This window comes from Ochotona princeps, chromosome 17 (assembly GCF_030435755.1).
Source record: "Ochotona princeps isolate mOchPri1 chromosome 17, mOchPri1.hap1, whole genome shotgun sequence".
Lineage (NCBI taxonomy): Eukaryota > Metazoa > Chordata > Mammalia > Lagomorpha > Ochotonidae > Ochotona > Ochotona princeps.
The window spans coordinates 36,142,569-36,159,083 of NC_080848.1; the positions used below are offsets into that span (position 1 = coordinate 36,142,569).

Consider the following 16,515-nt stretch of genomic DNA (forward strand, 5'->3'; position numbering starts at 1 on the left):
CTCTCCACACAGTGTCTCCCACAGGGTAGCTGGATTTTCTTCTTATTTTTAAAAGATTTACTTATTTTTATTGGAAGGTCAGGTTTATACAGAGAAGGAGACATACAGAGAAAGATTTCTATCCTCTGATTCATTCCTCAAATGGTCACAACAACTGGAGCTGAGCTGACCTGAAGCCATGAGCTAGGAGATTCTTCTGGATCTCCCACATTGGTGCAGGGTCCCAAGGCTTTGGGCCATCCTCTACTGCTTTCACAGGCCACAAGCAGGGAGCTGGATGGGAAGTGGAGCAGCCAGGACATGAACTGGGCTCATACAGGATTCAGGTGATTGTAAGGTGAGGATTTTAGCCACTGAGCCATTGCGCTGGGCCTGGTGCTCCGAGACAGGAACTCAGTGCTCCAAGACTGGAAGAGGAGGCTGCCAATCTCTTAGGGGTCAGAAAGACTCATGGTGTCACTTGTGCTGTGTTCTGCAGGTTAAGCAGTCACAGAGCAAGTGAAAAGCCACAGAGAATCTGGAGACATCTCTCATCTGCCAGAACTGGCGATGAATGTCCTCTCACCGCTGTGAGAACTCAATGAGATAATGCACACAGAGGCAGATTTACAGGGAAGCTAATGAAACTTCAACCATGGGGCTTCCTAATTGAATGCTTCTCTTCCAAGTCTTGGCACCTCATTTTGTATTCGTAATTCTTCTTTCCTTTTCCTCCTTTAAGAGAACCTCCAGATTGTTTGCGCACCAGGTCCTCCCAGTCCTGGCTCTGTCCTGAATGTCTGCTACAGCACTTACTTAGCCTGGCCTGGTGGGAGGCTCAACCTGACAGTCCTTTCACACACCAGGCTGTTAGTCCCCTCTCTGTGCCTTAGGAGAGGGCTCCTCCTCTTTCTCTGTCCTCTCCCATTTTTCAAGGGTCAGTTTTTTTTTTCTTTTCCCAAACCGAAAGTAAAGCACACTGAGAATAATTTCATAATCACAAAACTGCCCTCCCAATTGGCCCCTGAATCCACCCCCTGACCTCACCACCCACAAGGGAGGAGGGCCTTACACCGGGCAGCTTGCCAAGCTCTTTGCTGGCCCTGTAGAATCTCTAAAGGAAATCAGGCTGAAGAGAGGAAAACCAGCAGGGGGAGGCAGCATTCCCAGTGCCCAGCTTGGTCTAGGAGGCATTGAAATTCCAGGGCCGAAGTCCTGAGACAAAGATCATAATGAGACAGGAAGGTGGCATAGGAAGGAGCCCATTTGCATGACAATAATTGAGCCAAGAATAGAAAGCTAGAGGGATGCAAGGGTGAGGTTGGCAGCTGAGCTGGGCTAAACCTCACAAATCAGAATACCCAGCTCTGCTCTGCAGGGGAGGCGGAGGCTGAGCCCTGTGCCGTGCCAAGCTGTGTGGGGAGGGTAAGTGAGAGCAGGACAGGCCCCAGGGGATTGTGGGAACACTGGTCAGGCTGGACTTTGCCTTCCTCGGCCTCTTTCAGTGCAGAGCCTGCGGCCTCTGTGGGAACTCAGCTCGGAGGGCTCTGAGGCTATAGGGCCAGCTAAGAGGGCAGCATGGCTGCTCAGAGTGTTCTTTATGATGCCATTGTGATCGGGGCAGGCATCCAGGGCTGCTTCACTGCATACCACCTAGCAAAACACAGGCAGAGGGTCCTCTTGCTGGAGCAGGTACTGTATCTCTTCTGTAAGCCTGACCCTAAGGCTTGTCCCCTTCTCCTCCCCTCCAGGCTGTGGGGCGCTGCCAAAGGGCCTGAATAATCATGCATTCTGTGTAATTTGTAGCTGAGCTGTTTGTGGTGTTCCTGGGAATACAAAGCAAGAATCCCTTCCCTTAGAGCCACATTAGATTTCCAGGTACATCTATTCTTACACTGCCCCCCAGCTCCTATTCTAGATTGAGAAGCATTCTAGGCCCTGTTCTCTTCCTTCTTGCCACCCTGATCCTTCTATGATCAAAAAGTAGATACAGACCAGAAAAACAGCCACTTCTGGGTTAGTCTTAAGATCACATTGCAAAAGGTGACATGTCAGCCTGTTGGGACTTTTACCCTTGCTTTCCTGGTTTCTCACTCCAGCACCCAGCAAAAGTTTGTGTTTTCCACCACCTCTGGAAAATAGCAGCTTCCCATTTGGCATACAGGAAGTAAGACTTATGTGGCTGCAAAGGAAAGGTGATTCCAGGCAGTGTAATCTGTAGTGACTGCACATGTGTGCATGGGCTTGAGATGTTTGCAGGGTCCTTCAAGGGGCAGGTCCATCTCCCAGAGAGGTATCTGTCCTGGAGGACTCTCTCTTCCCATTATGCCCAAGCTACTCATGCTGCTTATGGTTTACCCTGGCAATGAAATGGAATGGTTGAAAATTCTCATGTTAATCCTCAAAGCCCAAGAGATCCCTGGTGCATCCTCTCAGGAAACTCCGTCTTTTGCTCTATTCCAAGGTGGTTCCTTCAGCCTCAGTGATCTGTAACCACAGACATACAGCCAGTATCAGTTTCTTTATCTATAAAATGAAGGGACTAGACCAGAATGATCAGGAAAGTTCTTCTAGTTCACTTCTCTATGAAGTGGGGTGAGCGTAGAACAGATAAATGCAGACTAACTCACACAGGGACTTGGGGTATGAGTGATGTTTGTAGAAAGGAAGTATAAGTTAACATGGCTATAGAACCTGTCTTGGTGGCTATGTCAGCTGATTGGCCATAAAGAGAATCTGGAAAATCTGTATGGAATTATCTAGAGTAAGAAGCAGCTCTTGGTTGTGCCCCACAAGATGGAAGCCGTGTTAGGGGTGACGGTTTACTGTTTCTCTCATTCTCCAGTTCTTCCTGCCACACTCCAGAGGGAGCTCCCATGGACAGACCCGGATAATCCGAAAGGCGTACCCTGAAGACTTCTATGTCCACATGATGGATGAGTCCTATCAGCTATGGGCCCAGCTAGAGCAAGAAGTTGGAACCCAACTGCACAGGTGTGCAGGGGGAGGAAGTCCTTGAATATCGGGGGGTCCACACCTGCAGGAGCTTTTGGCACATGGGGAGGCAGGGCCAGGCCCAGTTGAGATGGAATGTGAGTTTCCAAGTCCACGGAGGGCCAGGCATATGGGAGACTTCTTCCCTTGGTGATGACCACTCCTCAGGAAGCGCGGCTCCTGTGGAACTCTCTTCCACACTGGCTTAGAGCCTGTATGCACGTCTAGCAGTGGCTGTACGGGGAAACTACAGAACAGACGCCATGGGTGGCTACCCAAGGCAGAAAGGCCTGCATGGGATCTGTGAGATTTGCATCTATGTGCTCTGCAGTGCCCTCAGAGACCCAGACTAGGGTTTGGGACAGAGCAGGGGGTTGCTTTGTATTCCTGGGAGTATCCTACCTTTTCATGCTAGGTCCTTTCCCTTCATCTCCATAGGGACCCTATACAATCACATCCCATAAGAACAGCACTCCTCAGGCTGCAGACAGGCAGTGAACCTGCACTTGGGGCCCCCCATAGGCTGCTCCCTGGATCCCTTAAGATTCCTCCCCCATTGACCTTTCAAGCAGAAAACTTATGTTGCATCAGGAACTTTAACCACCCAGTCTCCTTTTTCCCCTCCTTTGTGACTCTTAACTGAACTTTCTTTACATAACCCTGGTTCTAGCCTTCAGGGTGGCAGTTGTTTTAATGGCCAAGAACCAAGAGGTTAGTGTTCTGTTGCAAAAACACCATTAACTTAAGAACAAAGTGAAATCCATTATGCAAATACAGTCAGGGCAGCTAATTACACATTTACTCAGAGGCAGCTAATGCACCCAGCACCTTAATAAAGAAGCGACTTGCCGAGGGGTGGCCTGGCAAAGGGACCCCTCTTTGTGTATCTGTGGATACTGCTGAGTCTTCAGTGCTAAAAGAACTGCCCAAGACCTTGAACAGCACACTTTTTTCCCAGCAGACAGTGAGGCAGCTGTCAGCAAAGTGTTGGAATCTTCCAGGAGGAAGATGATGATGCTGTAATTACCCAGACCTTGGTTTGACTTTGTGTTCTTTCCACTCTACAATCTTGGAGAAGTTTCTTTTTTTAAGGTTTATTTTATTTATTTGGAAGGCAGAGTTACAGAGGAGGAGAGAGATGTTCCATCCACTGGTTCATTCCCCAAACTGCTGCAATGGTTGGGGTTGAGCCAGGACAAAGCTAAGATCCTGGAACTCCAACCAAATTTGCCACGTGGGTGACAGGGGCCCAGGCACTTGGGTCATGTTGCTTTCCCAAGCCATTAGCAGGGATCTGGATAGGCAGTGTAGCTGGGAAATGAATTTGTGCCTACATGGGATGCTGGCATTGCAGGCAGCAGCCAACTCATTGCACCACAATGGCATCCTTCAGGATGTTTCTTTACCTCTCTGCCCTTTTTACTTTTTAAAAATATTTATTTATTTTTGTTGGAAAGTCAGGTATACAGAGAGGAGGAGAGAGTGAGGAAGATCTTCCATCAGTTGATTCGCTCCCCAAGTGACTGCAACAGCTGGAGCTGAGCCAATCCAAAGCCAGGAGCCAGGAGCTTTTCCGGGTCTCCCATGCAGGTGCAGGGTCCCAAGGCTTTGGGCCGTCCTCGGCTGCTTTCCCAGGCCACAAGCAGGGAGCTGGATGGGAAGCGGGGTTTCCAGGATCAGAACCAGCGCCCATATGGGATTCTGGCACGGTCAAGGTAAGGACTTTATTTACTAGGCTACTGCGCTGGACCCTCTATTTGCTGAGTGAGGTTAAATGAAACTTCTGTGAAATATTTGACAAAATGCCTAGCACCTTTCAATAAGTGACAGTCATTCCCACCTATTCCGTCCTCGGCTGCTTTCCCAGGCCACAAACAGGAAGCTGGATGGGAAGCGGGGCTGCTGGGATTAGAACTGGCACCCATATGGGATCCTGGGCATGCAAGGCGAGGACTTTAACCACTACGCTATCGTGCCAGGCCCAGGTTGAGCATCCTTAATCCAAAATTCTAAAATCTGCCCAAATCCAGAACTTTTTGAGCACTGACATGACGTCACAAGTGGCAAATACCACACCTTGTATCAGGTGACTGATACGAGTCTGAATGTGTGTGCCTCATCAATGCTGTATGAACTTCCCTTGAGGGTGAGTGTAAGGTGCACATGAAGCATAAATGAATTTAGACTTGGGTCCCATTCCCAGGATACCTCATTCTATATGGTATACTGGATAAGGTATATAGGACTTGTATGATAGTACCTCAAAAAGTCCATGGAAAGGGCCCGGCGGCGTGGCCTAGTAGATAAAGTCCTCACCTTGAACGCGCTGGGATCCCATATAGGCACCAATTCTAATCCTGGCAGCTCCACTTCCCATCCAGCTCCCTGCTTGTGGCCTGGGAAAGCAGTAGAGAATGGACCAAAGCCTTGGGTTCCTGCACCTGCGTGGGAGACCTGGAGGAAGTTCCAGGCTCCTGGCTTCAGATCGGTGCAGCACTGGCCATTGTGGTCACTTGGGGAATGAATCATCGGACGGAAGATCTTCCTCTCTGTCTCTCCTTCCTCTCCTTCTCTCTGCATATCTGATTTTGCAATAAAAATAAATCTTTAAAGAAAAAGTTCAGGGAAAAATGGAATAGAAATTTTATTTGCATGTAAAAATTTTGAAAGCTTTTTCATAATGCACCTTTTCCATACTTTTTAAGGACCCCTCATATGCATGAATTCAACCTTTTGTACCAAAATAAACAGTCCTTCTATATAATTTTCCCATAAGCTTTTCAAAGTACCCACACGTACATTTCATTTCTGCTCCGTATACCTTTGGAGAGGGTTGCCACTGAGTCACCAATGTCAGCCATTCATGCATATAACAGCATGCCAAACTCTTAGTTAACCAGCAGACGTTTCCTGTACGTGCCCATACAGTATTCGAGGCTTCATGGCCCTGTGGTCCATTACAGCTGTTCAGCTCTGCCTTCATAGTGTGAAAGCAGCTGCATACAAGGTGTAAACAAACAAACCTGGAAGTGTTCCAATAGAACTATTTATAAGCATTGAAATTTGTATTTCACATAATTTTTCTGTTATGAAATAGTATTTTACTTTTTTATCAATCACTTAAATTATCAAAAAATATTGACTTGTGGGTGAGAAAAACACACAGAAAGCCCAATTTGGTCTCTGAGTTGTAGCTTCCTGGCCCCTGATCTAGGAGATACCACAAACTGGTGATCTCATCCCTTTTACTGTCACCAAACAAGTTCCTGTCTGAATCATCTGGGGTCAGAAGACTGGACATTAAAAAAAGAAATATCATAGGCCCTTTTTTTTTTCTTTTTCAGGGAAAGTAGGACTTATTAACAGTCTTGCAAGACCGGATGCCTGATGGGACAGCTCCCATAGGCCATCTTAAAGGAACATTCTGGAACAGGTCTAGTGATTAGGAGGCTCCATATTCTACACAGGAATATCAGGATTCAGTTCTGTGCTGACTCCAGCTTCTTGCCAGTGTGCATCTTGGGAGGCAGCAGGTGTTGCCTTACATAATTGAGTTCCTACCACTTATATGGGAGACCTGGATTGCATTCCTGGTTCCTGGCTTTGATTTTTTTTCCTGTCTCCGGTCTGAGTCATTTGGACATTTAGCAAGTGGACCAGAAGATAGGAGCATGCTTTCTGTCATCGTTGTGCCTCTCAAAAAAAACTCCACAACGCAGCACAACACAACATTTTGATGTCTCAAAACAATTATGAAAAATGAGTAATGTGAACATAAATACCTTTCAGAATGTGTAGTATTGCTGCTGCTGCTATTCTGTTATTAACATGTCCTTTCTTCTAGTTAATCTGATTTACTGAGATGCACTAACTTTATTTTATTATTTTACTTAGTAGGGACACAGGGTAGAAGCTTCCCATATTGAGTGGCATTTGAATACATTTCTGCCTTTGGGCTCAAAGCCATTTTACTGTCTTTCACTTTTACTCCTAAATCTGATTTTCTAAATGATTCATCATTTTTGTGGTTCTTACTTCTCCCTAGGTTCTTCTGAAAAAACCAGCACAATACTGTAACTAATAAATATGGGCATATTTCATGCTATTTGATGATGATTTCAAGGAAATCTTGAGGAGGTACTACTTAAGGCAGTTCTTTTTATTCTGTTCTGCTGCGTCCTGTGACAGCAGCATACTAAACACAGGTGGGCTCAGACTATTTGCATATATTCTGGAAACAGACACTGACACATGTGTCAGATCACAAGGTCTGAATCTTTTGTGATGTGTACAGGCACAACGCAGACACCAACAGCAAAGCCCAGTGCTGTGGCCCCTCTCGCTCCTGCCCTGCCTTCTCCCTTTGAGTCCTACTATCCAGCTCCTGACCCAGGCTGCCCCTGCTTAGCTGACAATATCAGACAAGATCACAGCCGTAGGCAATACAGCTGCTGGCAGAACCTGGTGGCCCCCTCCGCAGCTGCTGCTTCCTGTGTCTGCGAAGTGTCTGGCTTGTCAGCCACATCCCCTCCCTGGAGCAGTCTCTGTTAACCAATTCCACCTCGGCCCACTGAGCGGAAGATGAAACACAGCGAATGCCTCCAAAACCAACAAAGACAGCAGCCATTACCAAGTCGCTTCCCCAAGGTGTCTCAGAGAAAGCTGGCTTGCCTGGTACTCTTAACCCAGACAGGGAAACACTGGAGCCTGGGGTGGGAGACAGCAGGTGCAGGGAGCCGTCTCCTCCCAAGACCTCCCCACTGCATTGTGTACCCTGTCTGGCCTGAGTAACGGGTGGAAATCCACGATCACCAACTCCCTATATCACATCTGAGAAGTTAGGCTGTAGAGGAGTCAACAAGGCCCTGGGGAGGAATCTTCAATTACTTGCTTCTGGTGCTAGACCAAAGTAGAGTTGGGAGGAAGCAGTAGTGCATGCCTGTGCTCTTGACCCAGCTGATGGGCAGCCTGGGAGCTGGGAGCAGCAAATATGCCAGGATTCTGACTACATGAACACTGGCTTTTAGCCCTCCTTTCCAGGCCAGCTCTGACCAGTCATTTTCTGATCTTCCCCCCTCACGCATAACCCCATGTGGATGCCCTTGTCTCTCTTCACCCTTTTCCTTCCCAAACTTGTAGCCTTGGTCGGAGCACAGCAGAGAAAGAGGAGGGAGCATAGGGGTGAGAAATTGACACAGAATAAGCAGTCTATTTATTGGGATCTAGGAAAAGCCATTAAGAAAATAAGCACTTAAATGATTTTCAATCTGCCCATGGAAGTCATCTATCTTCATACTGGGGGAAAAGGCCCGTACTCCGATCCTGGTTTTGATTGACTGATTTCCAATTCTCTAAGCATTTCCCATAGGAACGTCTCACCTATCTCCCATAATGACAGGCCTTTGCATTTCCAGGCAGTGTTTTACATTTATTTCCGATTTGCTCATAATGGTCAAAAATCTCTCTCCAATCCACGGCATTTCTCTGGCAGTGCATGGTTTCCCTCAGGCCAAATAGCTCGGCTGTGATCCACGGAAAATGAGAATTTCCCAAACGCATCTTAGGACCAGGGGAGGGTCCGGCATCTCAGATTCAGATGGAAAATTTCCCACTGTTAGATCAATATCTGGGCTAAGAAATAAATGCCACCAGGGCAGAGAGCTGGAGCAAAATGATTACAATCGGCACAATTACATTCACCGGCAGAATCAGCTCGCTGATTACGCCCAGGCAAGGGGAGCTCCCGCTTCATCTGCCACAGGATGGCTGTGAATTAGAACGTCACTCAGCATTTCATCATCGGCCAGATTCACCCGTTACCTTGGCATGCGTTCATTTCCCCCATTCACTACAACCCTGTAAGAAGACTTCTCTTTTTAAGGGAAGAAGGAACGAAGGTAGAAGGACAGAAGGGAGGAGAAAAGGAATTATAAAAATACATGTATGCATACATATGAAAGAGAAGGTATGGGGTTGACATCATGGTGTGTAGCAGATAAAGTTGTATGCTAGCATCCCATAGAGGAGCTGGTTGGAGTCCTACCTGCTCTACTTCCCCTCCAGCTCCCTGCTAGTACACCTGGGGAAGCAGTAGAGGGTGTTCAAGTGTTTGGGCCACTGCCACCAACCTGGGAGATCTGGATGGCGTTCCTGGCTTCAGCCTGGCTCAGCCCTGGCAGTTAAAGTGAACCAGTGGGAGGCAGATCTCTGTCTCCCCCCTCTGTGTAACTCTTTCAAATACCTACCTTTTTTAAGATTTATTTTTATGGGAAGTCAGATTTATAGACAGAAGGAGAGACAAAGAGAAAAATCTTCCATCTGCTGGTTCATTCCCCAAGTGGCTGCAACGGCTGGAGCTGAGCTGATCCGAAGCCAGGATTGGAAGCAGAGCAGCCAGGGCATGAACTGGTGCCTACATGGGTGCCCAGCGCATGCAAGGTGAGGATTTAGCCACTCACTAGGCTACTATGCTGGAACCACACACTTATCTTTAAAAAGAGATCCCATATGGGTGCTGGTTCTTATCCGGCAGCTACACTTCCCATCCAGCTCCCTGCTTGTGGCCTGGGAAAGCAGTAGAGAATGGCCCAAAGCCTTGGGACCCTGCACCCACGTGGGAGACCTGGAAGAAGTTCCTGGTTCCTGGCTTTGGATTGGCTCAGCTCTCACCGTTGTAGCCACTTGGGGAGTGAATAAATGGATAGAAGATCTTTCTCTCTGTCTCTCCTCCTCTCTCTCTCTCTCTCTCTCTATATATATATATATATATATATATATACACACATATATATATGAATTTCCAATAAAAATAAATCTTTCAAAAAGAGAGAGAGAGTGTAAATCTCAGAGAATATGAGAGACCCAGGATGCTATAGATGCTGTAGTGCAGGCAGGGGTCACAATACATTGCTTTGACATAAATTTCTAGGCCTGGGATCAGACATGGCATCTGCTTAGGCAAGTAGGATTTCCCAGAATCCTATCCAGCTGGGATCCTATTGGCAAAAAGGGCTCAAGAACATGTACCAGTGTACCTAGGGGACTATATCGCTTTACGATCTTGTTGACCAAAGCATTTGCTAGGCAAGTTTGTATTACCTGAGAACCAATCACAAGTCCTTTAGGGGGCTACAGAGAAGAGGCTGTCAGCAGGCTGCTAGGGATCACGTCAGCCTTGCCTCTGAGGAGCTCTGAAGAGCAGAGGCTCTCGCTGCTATCTCACTGTGCTGAGAGCTGGGGAGGCGGGGCCATGGCGAATGGATTGGGCACGCTGCGCTGCTCTGTGTACTGACACCAGCCCCAGGGCCCAATGTGTCCCTCCCACCTCCCAATCGTCTCTTTAATCCCCCCAACCAGATAATGTGGGATTTGGAAGCATGTAATATCCATGAGACTCCATTATAGGCTATTACGAGCTTTCCACGCAGCACCTGGGGATGTACCCGGCTGCCGCTGGTCAGTACGACTGTGCAACCAGAAGGGGCCACAGGATCAGTCCTGGGGGCCAGAAGGACCCTGCCCTCTGCTTAGCTCATTTCCTGCCTAAAGGGAGCGTTGGTCTCTTGTGGCAGAGAGGCAAGAAGTATGCAAGAGAAACAGCTTTCACTGCTTTGGGAAGGATGGAGGGAGGTGCTGAGAGAGACATAATCACTCAGTTTATGTCCAAAGCCACAACAGACCACCCAATGCTATTTAACTGTGAAGGTGCCTTTGGCATTTGGGGTGGAATTTTGAGCATTTAAGGTTTAGCATCCCTACACATGAGTTGCAACTCCAGACACTGTAACAATTACAAAAATGACCCATGCCTTTCTATCTTTTGGGTGGAGGAGGTGGGTACTGCCCTGATGTGGAATCTGGGCCCAGAGATGGGACAACCAGATTCAGGTCACATCAAAGTGATGCCAAGATCACAGCCAAAACTGGTTTAAGATCTTCCCACGAAAATCAGCCTCTGAGAAGAAAAAGAGAAGCAGAGACAAACCAGGAGGAAACAGTGCACAGCAGGACAAGAAGACAGGAGGTGGCTGTGTCCTGGGGTATGTATAGAGTAGAGGGATGGGAATAGTGAGGAAGGGGAAGACATCTCACCAGATTGGCTGAATGCACACCATCCTCCAGGTGTAAAGGTGAAAGGGATGTGGCAGCTCTGTTCTCAAGTGCAGGATGGAGTAACAAGCAACCCAACAGAGGGAGACAAGACAAACTTGCAAATGGGCTGGACAAGAGATGGAGAGTACCAGGACTCTTGTGCCCAAATCTAGGTGGCTTCAATTCTTCTCTCAGTGTGAGGGCTCATTCTCCTCAGTAGCTAGGCCTGGACCTGGTACCCTTGTAGATGGCCCTGGACCTTAACATAAACCTTCATCCAGGTGGTCATTCCTGTTTGTTTTTATAGGCGCACTGGACTGCTGCTGCTGGGAATGGCAGGGAATCCAGAACTAAAGGCAACGGAGGCCACACTGTCAAGTCATGGGCTGGATCACCAGTATCTTTCATCTGAAGAACTGAAGCAGCATTTCCCAAATATTCGGGTCACCAAGGGAGAAGTAGGACTCTTGGACAAGTCTGGAGGAGTTCTTTATGCAGACAAGGCCCTCAGAGCCCTCCAGGTGACCTGTCCAGCCCTGGGACAATATATCTCCCTGCTCTTGGCATCCTGAATCCTAATCCTAAACCAGCCCAGGATTTTCCTCCAGATGCATGCAGGCTTCTGTCTTGGCCTGCAGGGCCATTTTATGCATCCTGTTGGTCTTCTCAGTTAGGGAGAGGGATCCAGATTCTACACTCTGTTCTGAGCCCTAAGTGAGAGGCTCTTAGTTCACCAAGGCAAACACAAACAGAAAAAAATTTTCCTTTCTCTGTTCTTGTTCCTTCAGGATGTGCTTTGCCAGCTGGGAGGCATAGTATGTGATGGAGAGAAAGTTCTGGACATAAAACCAGGTCTGCCAGTCACGGTGACAACCACCTCCAGGAGCCACCAAGCCAAGAACTTGATCATCACAGCAGGACCCTGGACCAACAGGCTCCTCGGTCCCCTGGGCATTGAGCTACCCCTCCAGGTAGGGAGAACTGAAAACCTGAGAGAAGATATTTAAGTAAAGAAGCCTGGGAGGCTGACAAACTCAAGTTTGAGTCCTGAACCTGCCATTTGCTAATGGTTGATCTTGAGAAAATTAGGTCACCTTGCTGAGTCTGTGGTTCTTCCAAATTGCACTCAAAGGTCAATGTTGGGCCAAGGCCAAAGTTGGGAGCCAGGAACTTGATCCAGATCTCCCACATGGGCTTCCTGAACCATCATTGCAGCCTTGAGGGTCTGCATTAGCAGGAACCTGGAGTCAGGAGCCAGAGTGGAGAATTGAACACAGGTACTCTGATGTGTGATACAGGCATCTTAGCCAGCAGCTTAACCCCTGTGCCAAATACTCACTCCCTCCCTGAACTTCTTGAAGATCCCTTGTCAAACCTTTAGGAGATGGCCTGGCTTTAATAACTAGCTGGTGTCATGAACTCCTGCAAAGAGCAAGAAGAAGGGCTGGGGTGAAGGTAAGAGAGAAAACAAAGAACAGGGGGTAAGACAGAGTCCAGAGATCTTTGTGTATCATAAAAAATGCAAGCCAAATGATGGGCGGATTGGTGAGCAAGGGTGGACAAGCAGAACTGGTTTCTAGGCTTGTGGTTGTGCTGCAGCACCCCAGAAGGTGTTGTTCGCATGGTCTAGAGTGCCTGTGGCTTCCCCTTCACTTCTCACTCCTGTCCCTTCCTCAAGACCCTGCGGATCAACGTGTGTTACTGGCGAGAGATGGTTCCTGGGAGCTATGGTGCTTCCCAGTCCTTTCCTTGCTTCTTGGGGCTGGGCCTGACTCCCCACCACATCTATGGGCTGCCCTCCAGAGAGTACCCAGGACTCATGAAGGTAAGTAGAGGTGCCCACAAGATGGGGCCCCTTCACAGATGCCTTCTAGGTTCCAGTGAGCAGTACCCCAGTTGAATGAAGGCCCTCCCTACAAAGGGTGTCCTTCCTATGCCAACACAGGGTAGGGTGGGACCAGGCAGCTGGGCAACTTCAGGTAGCAACAAGGAGCCTGTGTCAGACAGAGGATGGTGGGATGCCAACTGGGGCCATCCTGTGTAGGCTACTGCCCCCTTGTTGATGTGTGTAAGTGGAAGGCTGGCTGTGTCACTCACATAGCTTTGATTTGGGGACAGATCTGCTATCACCACGGGGATGCCGTGGATCCTGAGGAGCGGGACTGTCCCACAGCAGTGACAGACATCCAAGACGTCCAGATCCTGTGCCATTTTGTCCGAGCTCACCTACCTGGCCTGAAGCCAGAGCCTGACATCCTGGAACGCTGCATGTACACAGTAAGGGGCTGGTGCTCCCTGCAGTTCCCTAGCTCCTGCTACAGACCTGGAGATCAGTAGAGAAAGGCAGGTGGACCTCATGCTGGCTGGGCCTGACTCTGACCCCTGATACCGCAAGCAACTTTGCAACAAGCGAGCTGAGCTCTGTGGGTCGGCTTTCCTCTCCCAGACAGGGCCCATGAGGGATTATTCGTATTCTTTTTCATTAGGCAATGAGCTAGGCCTGGCAGTCCCTGACGATAGTCCCCAGAAGAGCTCTAAAAGGGTTTTTGGCAAGATGTGCTTGTTGAGCAGGCCTCAGGGACAAAGAGAAAAGACAGATGCCACCAGGGCCTGAGGCATCTTGGCTAGAGTGGGTTTGGGAGGATGAGTTGAGCACCTACTGTGTTCATCGCTCTGCAGGAGAGACAAGGACAGATGGACAGATGGGGAGACTGGCATCCAGCGGGGGCTGGCAGGTAGACAGCAACCCACTCTCCTTCCCCATTCTCCCTGGAAACAAACTCAGTCCAAATCCCCTTCCCTCAGAGCCTGTGGTTTTTCTTCCTGCCTTTGTCCTGAAAGCATACAGGTGTGAATGTTTCTTTCTAGAACACCCCTGACATGCACTTTGTTCTTGATCGCCACCCAAAGTATGACAACATAGTCATTGGTGCTGGATTCTCTGGTGAGTTGAGGAGGAGGGGGATGTGGCGTCCTTAAAGCTGGCAGTTCTCAAGGCAGGGCCAGATGGTTTCTTCCTCATGCTCAGCTGTCCACACAGGTGCTAACGCCTGGCTCTGAGTAAATAAGGGGGCTGGAAAGTCAGAGGAGGGTCCCTGGGACATGACCAGGAGAGTCAGCCCTCAGCGTGGGTCAATGGGGAACTGGTCGGGAGTCCAGCCAGCCTGCCTCTGAATCCTTGACCATTTTCTTTTCTTTCCCTAGGGCATGGATTCAAGCTGTCCCCTGTTGTGGGGAAGATCTTGTGTGAACTAAGCATGAAATTAACCCCATCCTACGATTTGACACCTTTTCGAATCAGTCGCTTCCCTGGCCTAGGCAAAGCTCACCTTTGACCTCCTATTTTTGACCTCCCTTCTGTGCCCAGGATCCCTAGACTGTGTGAGAGACCTTGCAGAGAAGGGAAGTGGCCCTGACATGTCTCACTTTTCTCCTGCCTCTATTGAATCCTCAAATGGTTTAGTCAACCTACTTTTCCTGTCAAGATCCCCAAGCCTAGTGACTTCCTTGCTTCCAGAAGGTCAGTTCCATAGTCTATAATCACAGAGGAGCAAGGACTATCGAGATGAACATCTCAAAGAAGGAGGGGGACACAAAGACTGGCCTAGGAGACCAAAACAGTTTTTAAAATTCTCTTCACTGGACATTCATGAACTTGGCATGAATTTGACTAAACCTGCTCGGGCAAGAGTAAATAAGATAATCTCTTACACTTCCCTACCACATTCCTTTCCCTTAAACTAGAGACAGTCTCCATCACAAACTCTTTACAAAATTCAGCTGATCTTAAGTGCACCATAAATGTTTGTTGAAAACGAATTGTGGAACAAACAAATAAATAGTTGCATTTCATTTAGGTCTGTGGTGGGCTTTCTGTTCCATACGACCTCATTTCTTGTGAGCTCTAATTGTCTAAATGAGCACCACGGAATCTATTACCCCAGGAATGCTGAAAGTCTTTATCTCCTAGACTCACGGCACCCCCTTTCTCTGCAGCCTTTGTCTCATCTTCCTCCTCTCCCTAGTTCTATAAAGATGCTCAGCTCCCCAGTCCCTCATTAAGGTGTATTGTCAGGTCCTTATGAAGATGGAGCTGTTATACCAGGAAGAAAGAGAGAGACACACTCGCTTAGAAACCCTGTTCAATGTTTGAATGTTAAATGTGCCATTTTATTATCATTAGGATTGCTCCCACTTAATGAAACAGCATTAGCACGGGTCGGCTGGCCTCCTTGCACTAATTGCTTTGCAAAGGAACAGGCTCATAACCACCCCAGGGTGGGTGGAGGGGTGAGAGGTGTAAGCAGGGATTCCAGCAGGGTGGGGTTCACACAGATAAACCCTGAGCAGGAGGATGTCCAGGTGAGGCCGTCCCAGAGAACAGAACACACAGATACCCCGAGGAGTGAACGATTGAGCCTGGGTGGGATGCGTATGTTAGGAAGGCTCACTGAGGAGGTGGCAACAGGAGCATGAGTCAAAATATTCCCAAAGGAAAGACAACAGAGATGAAATTACTCTGCAGCTGCTGGAGTCCTTAACAGCCTAGGCACATGTATTAGTACTGATTTCTCCAGCGAGGTATAAAAGCCAGCCAATCCTGTCAACCCCACGCCAGATCTATTTTGTGTGGTCTCAGATGGCTCTCTGAACCTCAGCCTCTGTAAAATGGGAGTAATCATTTATATAAAATGGACTAATCATCCTGGCCGCCTACACAGAGCTGTGTGAAGATCAAATGTGCCATTCCTCCTCTTGTCCAATGCACACGTCTGTTGAGCCACTCCGTATTCCAGGCACTGTGCTAGGACATTGTCACAGCTACTGTCACTGCATCAGTGAACAAAGGAGACAAATCGCTGTTCTAAAACAGTACAGGTGTGCATTTGTTTATGCCACCACTTGCCACGCCAGCATCTCAAATGAGTACTGGTTAAAGTCCTGGCTGTTTCACTTCCTGTCTGTGGCCAGACTCACAGAGTTCTAGAGATGGGTTGCCTAATCATATAGATGTCCTTGAAGCTGTTACACTGTACACACAAATGATAAAGATGTCAAATTTTGTGTTTTGTGCATTCTACCACAATTTAAAACATTCTTGTTCTTGTGGTTCTTACAGGACAGTGAGAAGACAGATAAGCAGTACACACAAGTGTCTACCATCATACAAAACGTGTTAATAAGTTGCTCTGGGGAAGGGCACAGTTGAGGGCTGAATCTGGCCTGGTAGCTAGGTGCTTAGGCCAGAATGCCCTGAGGAGGCAGCCTGGCAGCAGAAGAGGAGGAGAAGCTGTGAACCATGCAGATGTTTGGTTGCATGCAGAAGAGTGTTACCAACTGCAACACAAGCTATTGTGTGATCACTGAGGGGGAGAGAAAAATGAGGCGCCAGGAGTGAGCCACGTGAGATCCCACCAGCTCCTAAACTGACACGTTGGGGAAAGGGGTGTT

At 48.3% G+C, this 16,515-nt stretch overlaps 1 protein-coding gene across 1 annotated transcript; it reads left to right on the plus strand.

Annotated features, from left to right (window-relative positions):
- Positions 1–1,529: 1,529 nt before the first annotated feature.
- PIPOX (pipecolic acid and sarcosine oxidase) lies at positions 1,530–14,893 on the plus strand. Its single transcript, XM_004593925.3, has 8 exons — positions 1,530–1,671; positions 2,825–2,973; positions 11,372–11,585; positions 11,853–12,035; positions 12,743–12,889; positions 13,183–13,341; positions 13,933–14,008; positions 14,269–14,893. Exons 1-8 carry the CDS (start codon positions 1,558–1,560, stop codon positions 14,397–14,399), a joined length of 1,173 nt encoding a protein of 390 aa, XP_004593982.2. The 5' UTR covers positions 1,530–1,557; the 3' UTR covers positions 14,400–14,893.
- The last annotated feature ends 1,622 nt before the right edge of the window (positions 14,894–16,515 follow it).

Bases quoted from the DNA above. Each gene is read 5' to 3' on its own strand.
- PIPOX (XM_004593925.3), top strand. From the start codon at position 1,558: ATGGCTGCTCAGAGTGTTCTTTATGATGCCATTGTGATCGGGGCAGGC. The intron at 12,036-12,742 runs GTAGGGAGAACT...CCCTTCCTCAAG, and splicing joins GCATTGAGCTACCCCTCCAG to ACCCTGCGGATCAACGTGTG. The intron at 13,342-13,932 runs GTAAGGGGCTGG...GTTTCTTTCTAG, and splicing joins TGGAACGCTGCATGTACACA to AACACCCCTGACATGCACTT.